The 21,717-nt window shown below is 45.5% G+C and overlaps 1 protein-coding gene across 10 annotated transcripts in view; it reads right to left on the bottom strand.

Annotated features, from left to right (window-relative positions):
- LOC120946232 (complement factor H-like) overlaps window positions 1-21,717 on the bottom strand; it is a 3,139,400-nt gene that overhangs the window by 2,836,308 nt on the left and 281,375 nt on the right. For all 10 annotated transcript variants that reach the window (XM_040361064.1, XM_040361066.1, XM_040361056.1 and 7 more), the window contains exons 9-10: window positions 17,930-18,115; window positions 9,692-9,868 (exon numbers count right to left, since the gene is read on the bottom strand). In XM_040361064.1, coding sequence (XP_040216998.1) covers window positions 9,692-9,868; window positions 17,930-18,115 — 363 coding nt within the window. The remainder of the gene's footprint in view (window positions 1-9,691; window positions 9,869-17,929; window positions 18,116-21,717) is intronic.

Below are 21,717 nucleotides of genomic sequence, written 5' to 3'. Positions count from 1 at the left end.
TGGGCCGAATGGGGGGCCCGTTTGAGTCCCCCCCCGTTAGCTGGCCTGGTGGTGGGGGTGGTACCGAAGAAGGAACCGGACAAGTTCAGGCTCATACACCACCTCTCCTTTCCGAAAGGGGGGTCGGTTAATGATGCGATTAATGCAGAGGATTGTTCAGTGTGCTACACTTCGTTTGACGCGGCAGTGGGTTGGGTTAGGCGGTACGGTCGGGGGGCGTTGATGGCCAAGTCGGACATCGAGGCGGCCTTCCGGCTGTTGCCGGTGCACCCGGACAGCTTCCGGTTGTTGGGGTGTCACTGGGAGGGCGAATTCTACGTGGACAAGTGCCTGCCCATGGGTTGCTCGGTGTCTTGCGCATTGTTCGAACAGTTCAGTTCTTTCTTGGAATGGGTGGTGCGAGACGTGGCGGGGGTGGATTCGGTTATCCATTATCTGGATAACTTTCTCTGCATTGGCCCGGCGGGGTCAAGGATTTGCGCGGTTTTGTTATCTACGCTGGAGCACATAGCGGAACGGTTTGGGGTGCCACTGGCGCCCGACAAAACGGAAGGGCCTAGGTCGGTCATTCAATTTTTGGGCATAGTCATCGATTCCGATGCTATGGAATGCAGGTTGCCGGCGGACAAGTTGGAGGGCCTCAAGGCGGAGGTCAGGGGTATGATTGGCATGCATAAGGTACAACTGCGAGCGCTGCAGTCGCTCTTGGGTAAGCTTAATTTTGCCTGCAGGATCCTCCCGATGGGGAGGATTTTTTGTCCAACCACTATGTAAGGCTGATGAGGGAGCACAGGGAGGACCTGCTGGTATGGCACTCTTTTCTAGAGGCTTTTAACGGTAGGGCCTTGTGGATGTCCGGCCCGGTCAGCAATTTTGACCTGGAACTGTATACGGACGCGGCCGGGGGATCAGGCTTTGGTGCCTTTTTTCAGGGACAGTGGAGTGCTGGCCCTTGGCCTCAGTCCTGGTTGGCTGCGGGTTTTACAAAAAATCTGGTGCTGCTGGAGCCGTTTCCAGTGGTGCTAGCGGTCGAGTTGTGGGGCACGTCTTTCCGGGATCGGAAGGTGCGCTTCCATGGGGATAACCTAGGGGTCGTGCAGGTGATCAATCGCGTGACCGCGTCTTCTCCCCCAGTGATTCGGCTCCTGAGACACTTGGTACTTCGTTGTCTGCAGCTGAATGTGTTTGTGTATGCGGTGCACTTACCGGGGGTGGACAATGTCGTGGCTGATGCTTTGTCTCGGTTTCAGTGGGACAGGTTTCCGGGAGTTGGTGCCGGAAGCGGAAGAGCGAGGGGTCCCCTGTCCGGAGTGGCTGTGGCAGATTCCGTTGGAATCATCTCCACCTGGATTAAAAAATCGGTGAGTGTGGGTACTTGGGCGGCCTATGAAAAGGTATGGTTGGAATGGAGTATTCTGGTTAGGGAATCGGAGGTGCACCTTTCGGGACCGGAGGTGAGGACACTGGTGTTGTATTTTTTGTCCAGGAACATCGAGGCAGGAGTGTCTCAGTCGGTATTGGATAAGAAATTGGCCGGCTTGGCGTTTTTATTCAAGTGGCAAGGGTGGCCGGATTTTACGAAGGATTTCTGGGTGCGCCAGGCTCTGAAAGGGTACAGGAAGCAGGGGCGGCGGCCGGACACGCGCCGCCCGGTGTCTTTCGACATTCTGAAAGGGCTTATGGATATGATGGGTACAGTGGGTTCGTCCAGTTCTGAGGTTACATTGTTCCGCGCGGCATTCGCTCTGGCGTTTTTTGGGGCTTTTAGGATAGGCGAGCTGGTGAGCCCGTCAAAAATGGTCCAGGGGGGCATGGGGGCATCGGACGTCAGTTGGGCCCCGGAGGGGGTCACGCTGTGGCTCAGGAGGTCCAAAACGGACCAGAGTGGCAAGGGCAGAGCGGTCCATGTGTTCCCGATTGAGGGATCGGAACTTTGCCCAGTGGGGCTGGTCCGAAAATATCTGGACATCCGACCGGAAGTCGGGGCACCTTGTTGGTACACGAAAATGGGGCCCCGCTGTCGAGATATCAGTTTGTGGCGGTGTTTAGGAAGTGTCTGGGGGAATTGGGCCTGGTTGCAAAGGAGTTCTCGGCTCATTCATTTAGGATCGGGGCGGCTACGGAGGCGGCGAGGAATGGACTGGGTGAGGACGCAATAAAGAGGATAGGACGGTGGGAATCTAAGAGGTTTCGTTCATATGTTAGGCCGCAGCTGGTGGCGGATTTGTGTTGAGGGACTGGGAGCTGATGTTTGGTTAAGGGAAAAATGTGTTTTTGGGGACTGTTTGGAAAGGTGGGGGCGTCGTAGGTATTTGGGATATGTTAGTTATTTTGTTCTTTGCTTACTGTCTTTCAGGTACTGGACCCTTGTTGGTCTGGATATTAGGCCACTCTTATGTGGTTCGGGGGGAAAAACGGGCGGAGGCGCGCCCGACCGGTCGCCAGCTGGGGATTTCGAGACAGGAGGCGAGGGTACGGTGGTTGGGGGTCCCCCGGATGTTGTGGAGCAGAGTTGTGCCGGAGGTACACAAATGGGCACGTTTGGACAGGCCTCCGGATGTGCTCGTTATTCATGCCGGGGGGAATAACCTCGGAGTGAGATCAATGCTGGAGATAGCTCGGGACATTAAAATTTGATTTTCAGCGGCTCCGGTTGTCTTTCCCGGAGGCGGGAGTGGTGTGGTCGGACATGGTGGCTAGGACATCATGGAGGATGGCTAGGTCGGTGGACGCGGTGAATCGTGCGCGCAGGAAGCTCAACAGGAATGTGGGGCGGTTTGTGCTTAGGAACGGGGGGCTGGTGGTTCGGCACCCGGAATTGGAAGTGGACACGTGGCGGTACCTCAGGAGTGATGGTGTTCACCTCACGGACGTGGGGATTGACATGTGGGTGTTGCGCTTAGAGGAGGGGGTACAGCAAGCGATGAGGGTGTGGAGGTGCGCCCGAAGGTAAGGTGTTACCTTCGGGTGCTGGTGGCGGGTGTTTTCGGACTTTGCAGGAGAAGATATTACCCCAAAGATGGACACCAATACCCAGCGGTGGGATGGGTTCTGAAGGGGTTTCTAGTTGCCAGTCTACTAATGTAGCTGGAAGGTTGGTGAATGGGGGCACTGCGGTCAACGGTCGTCTTTGAGCCAGCATCGGCTTGAGGCCTATGACCAGAGGTTAGGACACCGCAGTGCCAAAAAAGTGTTACAATGTTACAAAGTTAAAATGTGAACAAGTTTAGTGGTTAGTGGGTCCTGCAAAGTCTAACACCATTTTAGGAGAGGTATTATCTCAGGAATTTACGTGTTTGTTGTTATGGTTATTGGTTATTTATTATTTAAAGAGTATTTAAAATAAAGGAGGCTGCTACGGCCAGTTTTTACTCCAACATTAAGTGGTGGTCTCATTATTTATTAAGGGGTAATGTGGGGGTATTAACTGTAAAGGGGTCTTAGCGGTCAGGGTGTATTCTGGTATACCATAGTCATGTTTTTTTCTGGCAAAAGGTTGCTGCCAAGAGGGTGGTTCATTTACACTTTCTGGGCCAGATTCATGAAGCACTTACACCGTTTTTTTGGTAGATGCACGGCGTAAGTGCAGATTTGCGCCGGCGGATCGCTGCGCCTTACCCAGAGAACCAGATTACGCCTCCAAATAGACTTCATCGCCTCGGTGTAACCTTTCCACGCCGGCGCGGCGTTGGCGCAGATTTACGCTGGTCGGATCTGGCGCGGCCATGGTTTTGGTGTTTTAAATATGCAAATGAGGTTTTTGGGCCGATTCATCAACTTAAGCTTGACCGGCGCAGGCTACTCCCGGTGAGCGGAGCTGAAATTTCCGGTGCAAAGTTACACCTCATAAAAGCAGGGGTAACTTTGCACCAAACTTGCAGAGGTCAGCTGGAGAGCAGCTAAAGCAGCAGCGTTACAAACGAACTGAGCAACAACTTGCTGGACAACACATCTGTGTGCCAACATGCCAGGGGCAGCCACTCTGTGGCCCATAGAGGCAGTCCCCATGTTGGGAGAGGCCCTCAATAATCACAGCCCTCTCCTCTGGGCTGAAATTGGTCATCCGCACACCTGAGGATTCCTCATCAGCCATAACTGCCCCACCACAATGCAAACGACCTAGCTTAGCAAAAAAAAAGCTTCAGTACATTTGCACCTGCAGGGCGGAAGTCTGGGCTGATTCATGGACTGGGCTTTGGTAGTGGGTCGGTGTAGCTCAGGGATCACGCCGGGGCGCAGTTCTGAGCATGTGCAGATTGGGGCATTTACCCCTGGATGTCACTGAGCATGTGCGGTCTAAGATGCTCCCCGGCGTGACCCCTGCGCCACGGTCGGCACTTCATTAGCATAGGGTGACTCCCAGTTGGCCTTACCCCGCCTTACGCCGTCTAAAATACGCCCCGCTGGGGCATCGTAGACAAAAAAAGTTTCTTGAATCACCTAACTGCCTCTCCGCGCTGGACCGGTGTAGTCTAAAAATGATGCACCATGCCGGTGCAAATCTGCACCATTGTACATGAATCTGGCCCTCTGTGTGCATGAGGCCGAATAGCATTAGGATAATCATTCACACAGCACACAAAGTGCTCCATGGCTCTCACTGTGTACCACATGCTGTTGTGTGCTGACTTTGCTGTGGCTGTACTGTGCTCCAATCTGTAACACTCAGTACACCCATAAAGTAACAAAGTCAGCAGACAACAGCCATGTGACAAACTGTGATAGAGCTTTGGAGCACCTTGTGTGCTGTGTGAATGATTATTATAAAGCACTGTAAAGCTATGGATGATTCTGCTAAGGCTACATTAACACTTCACTGTGTCACTCACTGTGCTGCCCAGTGCATTGCCGCGCCACCCTCTGCCGCCAAGATTAATTTTGCCGTTCCCTCTCTGTCAGCTGGGCTGGCTCATATAAATCCTTCAAAGAGCGGAGCAGGCAAATCACTGTACGGATCACTCTGCCAACCACCAGGAAAGAGCACCCGGAACTCTATAGCAAGCGGCTGGTCGCAGGTTTGTGTACCTCCGCCCGAAAAAGGAAAAGCAGTCCCTCCTCAGCGCCCACCTCCTGAGCCCCTCTGATCATGTTATGGGGCCCAGAAAAATATATTTATACACCCCCGAAGCCAGTAAGAGTGGGGGTATAATTTATTCAGCCTTTTTTTTTTTTTTTTTTATAAAAACACACTAAAGCTGTCCGGGCCCTCCTAATGAGCTGATCGGGTCCGGGCCCGGTACAACAGGGCTGGTTGTACTGCCCTATCAGCGGCCCTGCTGGTGGACTGTCTTAAGCCTGGTGCACACGATCAGATTTTCTGTGGACAAAGAGTAGGGCCTGGATTCACGTAGTGCGGCGCATCTTTTGGCCGGTGTAGCGCATCTCATATGCGCTACGCCGACATAACATAGAGAGGCAAGACAAAGCACTTGCTCCGTAAGTTGCGTAGCATAAATTGGCCAGTGTAAGCCCGCCTAATTCAAAGTAGCAAGGAAGTGGGCGTGATGTATTAAAATGAAGCGTGACCCCATGTAAATGAAGGGCCGAACGAACGGCGCATGCGCGCGCATGCTCAGAATCACGTTGCATATACTCCCCAAGATACGACGGCTCAATGCCTACGACGTGAACGTAACCTACGCCAAAAATAATTTACCCCTTAAACTTAAATAAAAAGTAAATAATACTCATATATAATAATATACAGTAGTGCTGACTCCAGTACAGTAATGTACGTGATAGGTCACTATAAAAATAGCAATAACCAGCTCTTGTGAACGTGTACACTTGCGTAATGCTGTGTACCTCTACTGTGCCATCAAAAATAAATAAATAAATCAAAAGATGTGAATAAAAATCAATATCCAGCTCTCTAGAGCATGTACCGTATTTATCGGCGTATACCGCGCACTATTTTGCCCTGACAATCAGGGCAAAATCGTGGGTGCGCGATATACGCCGATACCCGCTTTCCCGCCACGAGTTTGAATACTGCGCCCGCATATAGCGAGCGCAGTACACTCGTGAATCTTCGGGCAGTCTCGGCGCCTCTCGTACTGACGTCCTGACGTCCTGAGCGTACAGGACGTCAGTGCGAGAGGCGCCCGAGCCTGCCCGAAGATTCACGAGTGTACTGCGCTCGCTATATGCGGGCGCAGTATTCAAAGTCGTGGCGGGAAACGAGCGGGAGGACGCCGCAGAAGGACGCCGGACCCGCCGAAAATATAATTTATTACCCATAATATATTCGTTTGCGCCGGTGACAATCACTACTACTGTAACCTACCCCAGCCCCATTCACGTAGGACTTACGTAAATGACGTAAAATACGACGGCTGTTCCGACGTCCATACCCTAACATGACTTACACCTGCTATTGTGTGGAATAACTTTACGCCGGACGTATGCCTTACGTAAACGGCGTAGATTACTGCGACGGGCGCAAGTACGTTCGTGAATCTGCGTATCTTGCTCATTTACATATTCAACGCGTAAATCAATGGAAGCGCCCCTTGCGGCCAGCGTAAATATGCGCCCAAGATACGACGGCGTAGGAGACTTACGTCGGTCAGATGGAGCCAAAATTCAGGCATATCTTATTTCAAGAATCAGGCGCAGAGATACGATGGCGCATCCGTGCACTTACGCGGCGTATCAGAAGATACGTCGGCGTAAGTGTCTGTGAATCTGGGCCTAGGACTTTTGTCCGAAGGGCGTTGGCCCTGAACTTGTATTGCATATGTAGCGCCCCCTTGCTTTCAGCATGGGCACTATGCCTAAATTTAGTGGAGAAGGGAGAGTTACTTTGCTCCCTTCTAATAGGTAGATTCAGGTAGAGTTAGGCCGAAATAATCACTAGATAAGTCGACCTAACTCAGAATCTACGCCAACTTATGTTTAAGCGTATGCTCAAACAGAGATACGCTTAAACATATCTAAGATACGACGGCTTGCACCGTCCTATCTTAGATTGCAATTTTTCGGATGGGCGCTAGGTGGCGCTTCCATTGCTGTCGGCGTAGATTATGTAAATTAGTTTGTACGCCGATTCACGAACGACCGGCCGCCGCAGTCGATTTACGCCGTTTCCGTAAGGCCTTAGGCGGCCTAAAGTTATTCCACCTATGAGGTGGAATAACAATGTTAAAGTATGGCCGCCGTTCCCGCCGCGAGGTTCAAATTTTTTACGTTGTTTGTGTAAGTCGTCCGCGAATCGGGAGTTACATCGTTTACGTCCACGTTGAAATCAATAGGCCCGTACGGCGTACTTGGCCGCAATGCACACTGGGAAATGTAGGCGCCCGGCGCATGCGCAGTAGCCGAAAAACGTCAAAAAAGTGAGGTCAAGCCACATTACCATTAAACACGCCCCCCTCCAACCCATTTGAATTAGGTGCCCTTACGCCCGCCGCGTTTACACTACGCCGCCCTAGGTAAGGAGGCAAGTACTTTGTGAATCATGTACTTGCCTCTCTTACTTAAGGCGGCGTAGTGTAAACACGCTAGGCTACGCCGCCGCAAATTAGCGCGCCCCTACCTGAATCTACCCATAAGTGTTTGCTTAAATTTGGGACCTCTGTCGTTTCAGAAGTCCACTGGGTCAATCTGTGGTCAGGGAAGTGTCACCTTTGGTCAGCAGTTGGCGCCAGAGGGGTTCTGGCGGAGCAGATCTTCTCCCAGCGGCCAATCAGAGGACGTTTTCCCTCGCGGGACATGCTGGGAAAGGGTATATCCGTGAGGGAGGTCAGGTGTTCGGTGTGCTTTTTCCCGCGGGGTCCCCGTTCCAGGTGCGGTACCCACCTTCAGGGTACGTGCATCCATGGACCCCGCTGGTGTGGCCCCCTTTTGGCCAGGACCGAACCCTGCAGTGGATCGCATCCTACAAAGAGAGGGGATCTTCGCGCTCCGCTGGGTTCCAAGACTTATTGACAAGATCCTTTTTTGGGATCGGAAGTCCAGTAGCTGGAAGGTACGCTTACTATCATCCAGGGACTTTCTTTAAATCAACCTACTGGGAGTGTTCTTTACTTACTAAAGTGTCTATATTGAAGTTGTCCTAAAACAGGGCCTAAAGACAGGTCAGTGGGAAAGATCTGCTTATCTCAGTGATATCCAAAGTGGCGCTCTGGCTGCCGGGCCTATCATAGGGGTCTGTCCAGGGACATTTTTGCCCACTCTAAATAGAGTGGTGTGTTCTCAAATTGGTTCAATGCAGAGCAGAGAATTGCTCAGTTCTATATCCAGGCCTGATACCACATGGTTCTCTTCTTCCTTCATCAACCTTGACCTTTCTAAATCGTGTTGATGTTGGCCGTGTTTGGCCTGAGCAATAAAGCATAAGAAAACCTTTATTGAATGTCTGGACCTCCATTCACTCCTGCTGTTTTCAGAAATTACACCCCTAGACATTGCCAAGGTGACCTAGCAGGCCGATCCCAAAATCAACCAGCGGCTTCTTCGGGGGTAGCGCTACACATACAAATGGCAAAGAATTGGTTGCCAACAAACCTGAAAACTACGTGTTTTTTCAGCTCTTTAGCATCACCCTTTTGGGAAACTTCTGCTAATGTAGTGTTATGGTTAGCATTGCTTCTGAGCATGTGTGTTTGTACTTTGGATCTTTTTTCCAACAGACTTGTGTACACACGATTGGATAATCCGACAGCACACATTTGTTGTCAGAAAATTTTAAAGCACGCTATCCAACATTTGTTGTCGGAAAATCGGAAAACACTGTTTCTTTAACTGATTATAAAGTGTTAGCTGAAGCTTGTCTTTAATTTATTAGTGTATATAATTCTGCTAGTACATCAGACACTCCCTCTTCTCAGACTGACAATGCTGCTGTTCATAGGTGCCCCTTGTGGTCCTTCATCCAGAGTGGGGGGGGGGGGCACCATTACCATGGTAGACAAAAATCCTTACATAAGCTTGTATAGCGCGTGGTTCGCTGTAGATGGGTTGCCATATGGGTCTGGGAGGTTGTATTCTGGAGAGGAAAGGGGGTGGTAGTAGGACGATAGTGGGGGGGCACCAAAATGCACCATCGCCATGGTAGACAAAAGTCCTTATGCTTCCATCACTTTTTGTGATGAAAAAAAATGAAATTGTTCCAACTTCATCATTAAAAATGATGTTGCCCACACACCATCGTTTTTGAAAAATGATGAACAAAGCGATGGCACTCTAAAGGGGAAGTTCTATTCGCCTTGAGGCTGCTTTTAGCTGATTACTTGTTAGTAAAAGACGATTCATGCTTTTTTGTCTGTCACAGCGTGATGAATGTGCTTACTCCATTATGAATGGTAGTTTTACCTCCCATCTCATAACTTGCTTCTGGGCATGTGCGGGTTTAAAACGTTGTTTTTGCCCACACACGATCATTTTTTTACGACACAAAAAAATGACATAAAAAATTGAAGCATGTTCCAATTTTTTTTTGGTCGTTTTTCAGAAGACAAAAAAATGTTTAGCCCACTCACGATCATTTTAAATGACGTTTTTAAAAATGACTTTTTTCCATCACAAAAAGTGATCATGTGTACGCGGCATTACACCGGCCCTGCGTACACATTACTACATTCATGAATATTTAGTCCTCTACAAAGTTCCTGGAGTAGCCAGTCACTGTAATGCACAGAAAATAAAGCAGTACATTTTATAAACTTTTAATTTAATGAATAAAAGATACCTCTGCATTCTGGATAAGGCTGCCATCCATCATTGCCGCACTGACTTACGCCTTCAACTTTGTTATCTCTACTGATAAATCCTTCTTTACATTTATATATGAAGTACGCTCCAACCTCAAATACATTCTCATTTGGTTTATATTTCATATTAGCCAGGTTTGGTTTCTGGCAAGATTCTGAAAATGGGGGGGAAAAAAATAAACACAAAATATGTGATTACACCTATATACAAATATTTGCACGATACGTTCATATGTTATCACAATAATGCAAGGACAAGGCATTACAGTAAAACCTTGGTGTGCGAGCATAATTTGTTCCAGAAACATGCTTGTAATGCAAAGCACTTGTATATCAAATCATTTTTTTTACAGAGAATAAAAGAGGCACCTCTAATTGTAGCAATAAGTTGCAAAATGTTGTACCTTCATTAAAGCGGAGTTCCACCCTAAAAATGAACTTTCTATTAACAGCTTGCCTTTAATATAAAAAAATAAAAAAAGATAATTTTTTACTCCTATCTTGCTGTTACTAGGCAGATTTCGTAATCTGCCTAGTTCCTGGTTCTAGGTGGTTTAACTTACTGTCCTAAGACCCCATTGCCTCCTGGGAAATGAGTGTCATCATTTCCCATTACTATGCCTAAAAATCACCCAGCATGCACCTCTCCCTGAAAACCAGGAAGAAAAAGGAACATGGCATCACATGCCCACACATATGTGTCTTTTCGCACTGGGGCGGTGTGCTTGCAGGACGTTACAAAAATTCCTGCAAGCAACATCTTTGGGGCGGGTTGGAAGCGCTGTATTTAGCGCTCCCAAAATGCCCTGCCCATTGCTATTAAAAATGTTTTGAAAGTGTGGCAAAACTGGAGTTTTTAACCCTTTTTTTTGGGGGGGGGGGGGACTGTGGCCGAAAAGCAGCATTAAAACAGAGCTAAAGCGCCGCTAAAACGAGTGGCGCTTTAGCGCTAATGGCGGGCGCTGTCAGTTTGAAAGTAACCTAACAGTTAGGGTACTTTCACACTGGGGCGGTGAAAGCATCAGCGGTAAATCGTAGTTTTCGGCCACTAGCGGGGCGCTTTTAACCCCTGCTAGTAACCAAAAAAAATTAAAAAAAAAAAAATTAAAATAGTTGACGCTCACAAAGCTGGAGAAGGCTATAAGAAGATAGCAAAGCGTTTTCAGATGTCAATATCCTCTGTTCGGAATGTAATTAAGAAATGGCAGTCATCAGGAACAGTGGAAGTTAAAGCAAAATCTGGAAGACCAAGAAAAATATCAGACAGAACAGCTCACAGGATTGTGAGAAAAGAAATTCAAAATCCATGTTTGACTGCACGATCCCTCCAGAAAGATCTGTCAGACACTGGAGTTGTGGTACACTATTCCACTATAAAGAGATACTTGTACAAATATGGTCTTCATGGAAGAGTCATCAGAAGAAAACCTATTCTACGTCCTCACCACAAAAAACAGCGTTTGAACTTTGCAAATGAACATATAGACAAGCCTGATGCATTTTAGAAACAAGTTCTGTGGACCGATGAGGTTAAAGTAGAACATTTTGGCTGAATGAGCATAGATACGTTTGGAGAAGAAAGGGCACAGAATTTAATGAAAAGAACCTCTGTCCAACTGTTAAGCATGGGGGTGAATCAATCATGCTTTGGGGTTGTATTGCAGCCAGTGGCACAGGGAACATTTCACGGGTAGAAGGAAAAATGGATTCAATACAATTTCAGCAATTTTTGGATGGTAACTTGATGCCATCTGTGAAAAAGCTGAAGTTAAAGAGAGGATGGCTTCTACAAATGGATAATGAACCTAAACACACCTCAAAATCCACGGGGGATTACATCAAGAGACGTAAACTGAAGGTTTTGCCATGGCCTTCACAATCTCCTGACCTCAACATATTTGAAAATCTATGGATAGACCTTAAAAGAACAGTGCGTGACAGACATCCCAGAAATCTCAAAGAACTGGAAGACTTTTGTAAGGAAGAATAGGCAAAGATACCTCAAACAAGAATTGAGACTCTTGGCTGGCTACAAAAAGTGTTTACAAGCTGTGATACTTGCCAAAGGGGGCAGTACAAGATATTAACTCTGCAGGGTGCCCAAACTTTTGCAGACGCCATTTTTTTGTTTTCTGTAATTTTGAAAGTGTAAATGATGGAAATAAAATCGAACTTTTTTTGACATATTATAAGAATGTCTAATCTGTAATTTGATGCCTTTTGGAGATTTTTCCATCTTTCCTTGGCTTCGTTATGCACATTAATGCAAATTTTTACCTGGGGTGCCCAAACTTTCGATCCCCACTGTAAGTGTCCTAATATTAAAAGTCAGCAGTATTTGTAGCTGCTGGCTTTTAATATTTTTTTTTCATGGAACATCCGCTTTAAGGCATTTACAACTGCTCTCACATGCAACTAAAATTCATGAAAAGTTTATATGAGGTGTAAAATGTAAAGTAAATCTGTGCTTTTACCATGTATGATAAAACAGGGCCCAAGAACTGCCCAGGAAAGTGTATCCTGAACTTCTAAATATTTGGGAGTCTGTAACATCAGGTGTTACAGCACTGGTGATTGGCACTTGGCTGCTGACATCGAGGGACACTATTTTTTTAATTAAGGACTTGTCAAAAATTGTTTCTTGTGGTGTTTTTTACTTTGACACTTTTTTGGTGAATGGGATCTGGGGACCCCTTGTTAAAGGAGGTTTCCATATACCGATAAGCCCCCCCCCCCCCCCCCGGGCAGATCCCGACAATCACAGCCCATGGTTGCTCGGAAGAGGCAATTGTCCCCATCAACATGGGGACAAGGTGCTTTGAGGTGGGAGATGCAGAGCCCCCTTTATGCCCCAAAGCACCCACCCCCCATGTTGAGCGCATGTGGCCTGGTATGTCTTGCTCGCCCCCCCCCCCCTTTTTATGACCTGCTGGGCTGCATGTTTGTATAAGGGTCTGGTATGGATTATTTTTGGGGGGACCCCACGCCGTGTTCTCCCTTTAAAAAAAATCGATACCAGACCTGAAGAGCCTGATATTGAGTGGGGGGACCTCACTCAGTTTTTTTTTTTTTTTATAACATTTTTCGATTGCCAGAAATGGTATTGTATTGCTGGAACTTTAAATATGATTAAATGCATTTTTTTTTTTTTTTAGAAATTTCATTTTTACTGCAGCATATATTTTATACATGCTACAAAAGCGCCACTTTACAGGCATACTAAGGGGACCCCCAATCACTTTATTTAACCACTATACTACCAGCCGCAGTCAATTGACGGTGGCAAGGTAGCTCAGTTATTCTGACAGGATGTCATATGACGTCCTCGTCTTTTAAAGCCGCTAGGGGGCGCGCACCCGTCGCTGGGAACACGATGCGCGCGCCCAGTGGTCGCGATGGCCACCGGGCACCGACGATTGCCCAGTAACTGAGCAGGACCATGGATCTCTGTGTGTAAGCTCTATGCTGATGACACACAAATTCTGGTTGATTCAGCAAGAGGACCTCAGCAGCCTGCTCAGTTGGCGAAATGCCTGGTAGAAATACAGGATTGGATGGCTGGTAACAAGCTTGGATTGAACGCAGCCAAAACCGAAGTTCTATTAATCGGTCCTAATAGTGCCCTACTGCTGGCTGCATGGCCTCCATCTTTCGGACCCACACCCACTCCAGCCAAGCAGGTAAAAAATCTAGGAGTCATAGTTGACACACTCTCGTTTGTGCCCCACTTTAGAAACATCCTGCGGAAGGCCAATTACCATCTAAGGCTCCTCAGAAAAGTGAAACATCTATTCACGCAAAATAACAGATCCTTACTTGCCCAGGTTTTTATCCATTCCAGGTTAGACGGGGCAAACGTATTCCTGCTGGGTGCCCCGCAGAAATGGACTCAAGCTTCAGGTGGTGCAGAACCACACTGCTCGCTTTGTACTCGGTCTAGCGAGACAAGATCACATTAGCATGACTAGGAGATCACTTCATTGGCTCCCTATTGAGCAGAGAGTGATTTTTAAAACTCTCTGTACTTTCTTCCGTGCATACTGGGCCCACTTCACACTCTGACCATGAACCCGGAACCGCCCTGACTATTCAGACATCCATGATGTGAAGTACCCTCCTTTCTAATTCCCTTCTCTTTCTTTTCTTTTCTATTTTCTCTCTCTTATGCTTTACGGCTCTTTCCCTTGCTCCTCTAAGGGCTGGATACACTTCCCCCTCCTTCACCCTCTCTTTTCTCTCTTCTTCCTTCCAAACCGTGGATTGATTCAGGGTAACCTCTTACCAGCGGCGCTTAGACGCTCACTCTCCAGTGGGTATTTGGCGCCTTAACTAAGCTCAAAAATCAATCAAAAAATCAAAAAATCAATCAAGATCCACGTCCTGTCAGGCCCCGTACACACGACTGGTTTTCTCGGCAGAATTCAGCAAGAAACTCGATGGGAAGACGTATTCTGCCAAGAAAACCGGTCGTGTGTACACTTTTCGCCGAGAAACCCGTTGGGAAACTCATCGAGCAAAAAAGAGAGCAGGTTCTCTATTTCCTCGTTGGGCAATGGGAAAATTTGGCTCGACGAGTTTTCTGACAGCCGAACAAGGAACTCGACTGGGAAAACAATGTGTTTTGCCCGTCGAGTTTCTCGCACGTGTGTACGGGGCCTCAGAGGGAGGAGACCGATGCTGTGTCCCTTGTACATGTGGATACAGATCGGTCACCTCCCCAGCCAGTCCCCTCCCCCTACAGTTAGAATCACTCACTAGGCTACACATTTAACCCCTTCCTTGCCCTCTAGTGTTAACTGTATAAATGTGACTGGCAGGGAAGGGGTTATCAGTGCATGTTTATAGCACTGTTCACTGTATAAATGTGAATGGTCCCAAAAATGTGTCAAAAGTGTCTGATGTGTCAGCTATAATGTCGCAGTCCCAATAAAAAAAATCACAGATCGCTGCCATTCCTAGTAAAAAAAAAAATATATTAATTATGTCCCCTATTTTGTAGGCGCTATAACTTTTGGGTAAACCAGTCACTATACGGTTATTGCGTTTTTTTTTTGTTTGTTTTTTTTTACCAAAAATATGTAGAAGAATACGTAGCGGCCTAAACTGAGAATTTTTTTTTAATGGGATATTTATTATAGCAAAAAGTAAAAAATTGTGTTTTTTTTTCAAAATTTACGCTCTTTTTTTTGTTTATAGCCCAATAAATAAAAACCGCATAGGCGATCAAATACCACTAAAAGAAAGCTCTATTTGTATGAAAAAAAGGACGCCAATTTTGTTTGGGAGCCACGTCGCACGACCGCGCAATTGTCAGTTAAAGCGACGCAGTGCCGGAAGCTGAAATTTCGCCTGGGCAGGAAGGGGGTATATGTGCACAGTAAGCAAGTGGTTAAAGGATTTTTTTTATTTTATTTATTGTTTCACTCAAAGTGGATGTAAACCCTCACATATACTCAGTGAAATGAACAGCCTCAGGTGATAGAGATAAAAAAAATCCTCCCACATAAGTTTTACATGTATATGTGCTGTCTTCAGCTTTATATACTGTTTAGAAAGTGCACATTGTGTTAGAATTTTCACTTCCTCATTCAGCAGTAGCAGTGTAGTGTTGGATTACACTGGGAGACAGCTGATTGGAGAAAAAGGCACACACCCCCCCTCCACATAGGCAATACTTTCAGAGCTGTGTTGTAAGTAGAGCAGCTTTCTGATCTTTTTATAGCACTCACCCTCAGTCTGGTTTTATCCCATGTTTCGGAGAACTTGTCAGAAGTTATCATGCTGATAACAGAAGAATGGAGCAGGAAATTTCAAATTTCATGAATCCGGTTTACATCCACTTTAAAATGGGAACCCCACTTTAAATGAAACAATAAAAATGAAAAATTCCTTTAACTACTTCAATACCAGGCACTTTCACCCCTTCCTGCCCAGGACAATTTTCAGCTTTCAGCCATGTCACGCTTTAAATAACAATTGCGCGGTCATACAACACTGTACTCAAACCCATTTTTTATAATTTTGTTCCCACAAATAGAGCTTTCTTTTTGTGATATTTGATCACTGCTGGGGTTTTTTATTTTTTGCTAAACAAACTAACATTTTGTTTTCTCCTTCACTGATGTGGCTGCAGTGATGGGCACTGATGAGGTGGCACTGATAAGTAGAATTGATGGGCACTGATAGGCGGCACTGATGGACACCAATAGGCTACACTGATATGCAGCACTGATGGGCACTAAAAGATTGCACTGGATAGGTAGCAATAAAGAGGAGCTACTGACAGGCATTACTGGTTGGCATCTGAAGGGCACTGACAGGCATTACTGGTGGGGCACTGATTGACACTGTTATGGGCACTGACGCGTTCTTGATGGGGCACAGACTGGCAGCTATTGGGCACCGATTGGCACATCTGATGGGGGCTGTGCTGATAATCATGTACTTTTGCACAGCAGGAGAGTAGCTGGTATTGAAATCCAGAGGCAAGTTTTGGTCAGGTCATAGGACAAACGATAAGTGTAGTCCAGAGGCAGGCAGAAGTCAGGCCAGGCAGCAGACAATAGGCATTACCCAGGGACAGACAGAGGTCAGAACAGGCAGAAGATGATAGGCATAAACCAAGGACAGATAGAGGTCAGGGCAGGCAGCAGACCAGAGAATAATCCAGGAACAAATGTCAAGGCAGGCTAACTAGGGTCAGAATCAAAGTTCAGAGTGGTAAGTTTAGAATCATTGGTGCACGGTGAACCCCAGAAATGTAATCTCTTGCTTGTGTGATTAGGCCGCAGATTTTCCCAGAAATCTACAATCAGGTACAAGTCAGATTTAGGCACCCTCCACAATAGGAATTTCACTTTTGGTGAGATACTCCCTGTGGCGGACCCCCTGGCACCCTGCCTGTATGCCTCAGCCAAGACACAGCTTCTTCCACATTGCACCCAAGAACTAGATGACACTAGCTTAGGTGCAAACTGGAACCCTTTATTGAAAACTCACCCAGAATGTATACCACATAAAATCAAGAGTGTGATCACATTACTGTACCCTAAACAATGCAAACTTCAAACAGTAATATAATTTGTATTTCAAACAGTACATCCAATGAACAACTAACATAGACATTCCACAGTAGTTTGGTAACTAGGTGAAGTGGACACAATACTAGCAGACAGACAGACACAATAGTTGACTCAATTAACAATGGAGATTCACACCTAGGAGGCACACAATGGTTAATTATACAATGAAAGAAAGACACCTTAATAAACAAAATGCACATAACATCAGGAAACACCAACATCAGGTTGTTTGAAGATGATCATAATCTTTGCTTAGAGTCTGAGTCTGGGAAGGTTGAAACAATACATTTTGGTTTTGGAACAGACGCCCCAAATCTGTATCCAGGTCCTAGGTTACCAGAATCTGTGTATTTATGAGGAGTCAAAAACCTGAAGTAAAACCACTCCAAAAGGTTCCTCAGGCACACACCTCCCAAAGAATACAGCCCCCTCAAAAGCTATGGCCTACAGTCAGTAGACAAGATGCTTCTCTGCAGTCCCCTCTAAAAGCCCCTGTCCTTTGTTGGGTCTGTCACTCTCCCCAAGGATTAAACACTTGTAAAGGGATGCTGACCCCGCAGATGTTCTCATCAGGACACTGAAGGTACATCCTCCCATTCAGACTCAGTTTGCACAGGACATGGTGAAAGAAACAGCCATTTCTTAAGATCAGAAAAAGGTAGGACTCTTAAAATCCCTGAAACCACCATAGATTACAAAAAACCTGATGGATTGTTGCTGCCTGATCATCACTGCTGGCTAGTTTATTTTGACGACAGTGAAATCTCCCCCACTGTCAGAATACAATAGCTCAGCGGGAGGATTCCCCCATCCTCATCAAATGTGTGGATGGAGGAACCAAATTGATGGTTGAATAAAAAAAAGACTCCTCTATGGGTTCATCACTGTGCTGCCCTACGAGGGTGATATGCAGTGTTCATACCTATGACCTCTAAAACTTTCTATAATCTGTTTAGGTTAGTTCTAATTCCTATTATGATATACTTTATGTATGCTTGAGCTTGTAAATAAAGCATTCTATAACTTTTCTGTGTTCAAGACTACAGGACTCACTACATCAGGTGTTATAGTAATAGTTGTCCTGAACTCACAAAATAAATTATTACGTAGTGCACACATACACTCATTACTTACTAGAACATTTTTCCGCTGAAAATTTGCCATCTGGAAGACATTCAATTTCTCCAGTTGTCTGTCCATTTGAAGTCTTATGGTCTCTATAACACTGAAATCTTAATTTGTCTCCTTCAATATATATTTGTGGCCATGAGTGCTGAAAATTTGCATTTATTGAGTCTGAAGAAGGGACATCACATTTTTCTGTAAAAAAAAAAAAAAGGAACAAAAGTCACCACATCAATAGGATATTTTTACATATTACAGCACTTCAGGAGCAGCTAAATAAAGCACACACACACATTATATTATATATACATATATATATATATATATATATATATATATATATATATATATATATATATATATATATATTGTAAGATTGGGGGATCAGACTCCAATGGTAGATGCGTTTTTCAGTGAGTACGCCAGTCCAATATTGAGTTTTTAAGGGCTGGTAGCCCACTTTTATTTAAAAGTAAAGTTCAAAGAAAACAAAAGTAGCCCTCGCAGGGGGGCTTCATAATTTCTGTGTCTTGCAAAAAATCAACAGTCCGCACACAGCGTTTGATTCGCACACAGCGACTTATCTGCACATAGCATTTGATTCGCACACAGCGACTTGTCCTTTTGAAGCACACAGCTTCTAGCTTACGTCTTGCTGCTCCAACATTAATGACCTCTGCCTCCTGCAGAGATGCATCCACTCTGTGACTTCTCTCAGAGATGGGAGCTCACCTGGCTCCTGGGTACAGACTTCCTGTCTGTGGGGTGGGGCCCTGAATGCTGTTTAGATCAGCCTTAAAAAGCCCAAAACACAGCTGACCCATTAACGTGTTTCTTTCCTGAATTTGGCGTAAAGCAGCCATTTCTCACTCCGCACAGGGTCCCATCCTCACAATATATACACACATAATCTATCCCTTAGCATTTGCACAGCAATCCTGAATAAGCCCCATAATGTGTCTAATATGTTTATTACATATGATTGTTAGATCCACCTAATGGTCATAATGCAGTATTTTCTTAAATTAGGTATTTTCCAAATTGGGGTCTTTCAGGAAAATACTGCATTATGGCTACAGGATGGAGCTGACGTTCATAGGAAATAAACATGCTACAGACATAATGGGGATTATTTGTGATGGGTGTGCAAATGCTGGGACCCTGTTCTAGGGGAACAACGCTTACCCACTGTTCTACTGTACATCTACAGTATGGCAAAGCAATGCTGTCACCCTCTAATAGAAAGTGTGTTAGGACTACCGAATACTTCTACTTCTCCTTTATCCCCATAATGTAGGATAGGGGTGTTCTCTTTTTCACAAAGCAGAATTGGGCAGGGCTGAGAACACCAACTGATAACAGTGGAAAGCCCAATTTTGGACTTTTTAATATTTACTGTATATACTCGATAGAATTCTACATATATTCACTATGGCCCAGATTCACAAAAGAGATACGACGGCATATCTCCAGATACGCCGTTGTATCTCTGAGTTGAGCCGTCGTATCTATGCGCCCGATTCTAATGCCGCATACACACCATCACTTTATGGGATGAAAAAAAACGACACTTTCTGTGAAGTAAAAAATGACGTTTTTGAAACTTCAATTTTCAAAGACGAAGTTGCCTACACACCATCGTTTTTCTCACAATGTTCTTGCAAAGTGAGGTTACGTTCCACCACGTTTTACCATTGAAGTAGCTTCTGGGCATGCGTGGATGAAAAAACGTCTTACAAAACGACGTTTTTTGCTACACACGGTCAATTTCTGTGAAGTAAAAAGTGCACTTTTGAAAAACGACACATAAAATTGAAGCATGCTTCAATTTTTTTTGGTCGTTTTTTACAAGACATAAAACGACGTTTTCCCCCACACACAGTCAATTAAAGTGACGTTTTTAAAAACGTCATTTTTTTTCATCACATAAAGTGATGGTGTGTACGCGGCATTAGAATCAGTTACGCATAGATATCCATTAGATCCGACAGGCGTAAGTCTCTTACGCCGTCGGATCTTAACTGCATTTTTTTTTGGCCCGCTAGGTAGCGCTTCCATCGAAACCCGCGTTGAGTATGCAAATTAGCTAGATACGCGAATTCCCGAACGTACGCGCGGCCGACGCAGTGAAGTTACGACGTTTACGTTAGGCTTTTCCCGACGTATAGTTGCCCCTGCTATATGAGGCGCAGCCAATGTTAAGTATGGCCGTCGTTCCCGCGTCAAAATTTTAAAAAGTTACATTGTTTGCGTAACTCGTCCGTGAATGGGGCTGGACGTAATTTACGTCCACGTCAAAACCAATATGTCCTTGCGGCGTATTAGGAGCAATGCACACTGGGAGATTTCCTCGGACGGCGCATGCCCCGTTCGTGAAAAACGTCAATCACGTCGGGTCACAGTAGTTTAACATAAAACAAGCCCCCCCCCTTCCACATTTAAATTAGGCAGGCTTACGCCGGCCGATTTACGCTACGCCGCCGCAACTTAAGGAGCAAGTGCTTTGAGAATACAGCACTTGCCCGTGTAAGTTGCTGGGGCGTAACGTAACTCGGATACGTTACGCCGCCGCTAAGATGCGCCATTCTACGAGAATCTGGCCCTATAAACCACAATATTGATTATCATAATATTTTTTCTATTTTTTTCACAAAAAGAAAAGAAAATTGTTTTGTTAAAAACCATGCTAAGGGTGCTGTCATGGGAAAAGTTAACTTTTCAGTGATTGCTCTGTTTTGAAAGTAAATATTGAAACTATTCATAGTTTTATTTCCCATATTACCAATATTAAATTTAAGTATGGATTTTAAACTCATAAGAAGAGGGGCAGAAAGGTAAAGTTACAATTGTTTCACAGAGTTTGAGGTGTACTGCCTGCCCTGCCATTGTGGTCTTCTTTATGTGGGGTGCACTATGAGGGCCCTGTGCAGCAGGTTTGGCGAACACTACCGACTCATTGAACAAGGTGACATGGAACAATGGCGTAGCTTGGCATTTCGCAGAAAAACAGAGTTCAACAGATGGATTGGTTATACGAGTCATCAAGGCCATACCAAAAAGTTTTTCTCCCACAGAATGTTTAAAAAGATATGTGAACGGGAGACTTTGTTACAGTACCATAAACACCATCAGGTCTCAATGAAGAAATGGAGAATAATACCATAATTAAAATAAAAAAACTACTTCAGGTAACAGTACTCTCACTGCAACATATATACTTTTTTTGGATATAAAGTTTTCATTTGATAAACTATTGTCTTCTTTTATCTTGGAGGTTTGATTTCAGTTTCCTCAACTGATCATTTTGGATAATATACTGTAGTAGAGTGTCTCAAAGGGAGCCTGGAAAAGTCCTGGTCGAGGTTTACATATCTCCCAGGCTCCTCTCGTACACTTTTAGAGACTTCTGACTCTATGTCCAGTTTGGGTTTTGCAGTTCTCCCTTATGGCAATTTAGGCCGCGTACACACGATCGGTCATAACCGATGAAAACGGACTGAAGGACCGTTTCATCGGTTAACCGATGAAGCTGACTGATGGTCTGATGTGCCTACACACCATCGGTTAAAAAAAACGATTGTGTCAGAACGCGGTGACGTAAAACACACGACGTGCTGAAAAAAAACGAAGTTCAATGCTTCCAAGCATGCGTCGACTTGATTCTGAGCATGCGTGGCCTATTGACCGATGCTTTTGCATACTAACGATCGGTTTTGACTAGGGTTGTCCCCATACCACTTTTTTAAGACCGAGTACAAGTACCGATACTTTTTTTCAAGTACTCGCCGATACCGAAT

Source organism: Rana temporaria, chromosome 7 (genome assembly GCF_905171775.1).
Source record: "Rana temporaria chromosome 7, aRanTem1.1, whole genome shotgun sequence".
Classification (NCBI taxonomy): domain Eukaryota; kingdom Metazoa; phylum Chordata; class Amphibia; order Anura; family Ranidae; genus Rana; species Rana temporaria.
Note: the sequence above shows the minus strand (reverse complement) of the source record. Positions and strands in the feature narration are given on the sequence as shown.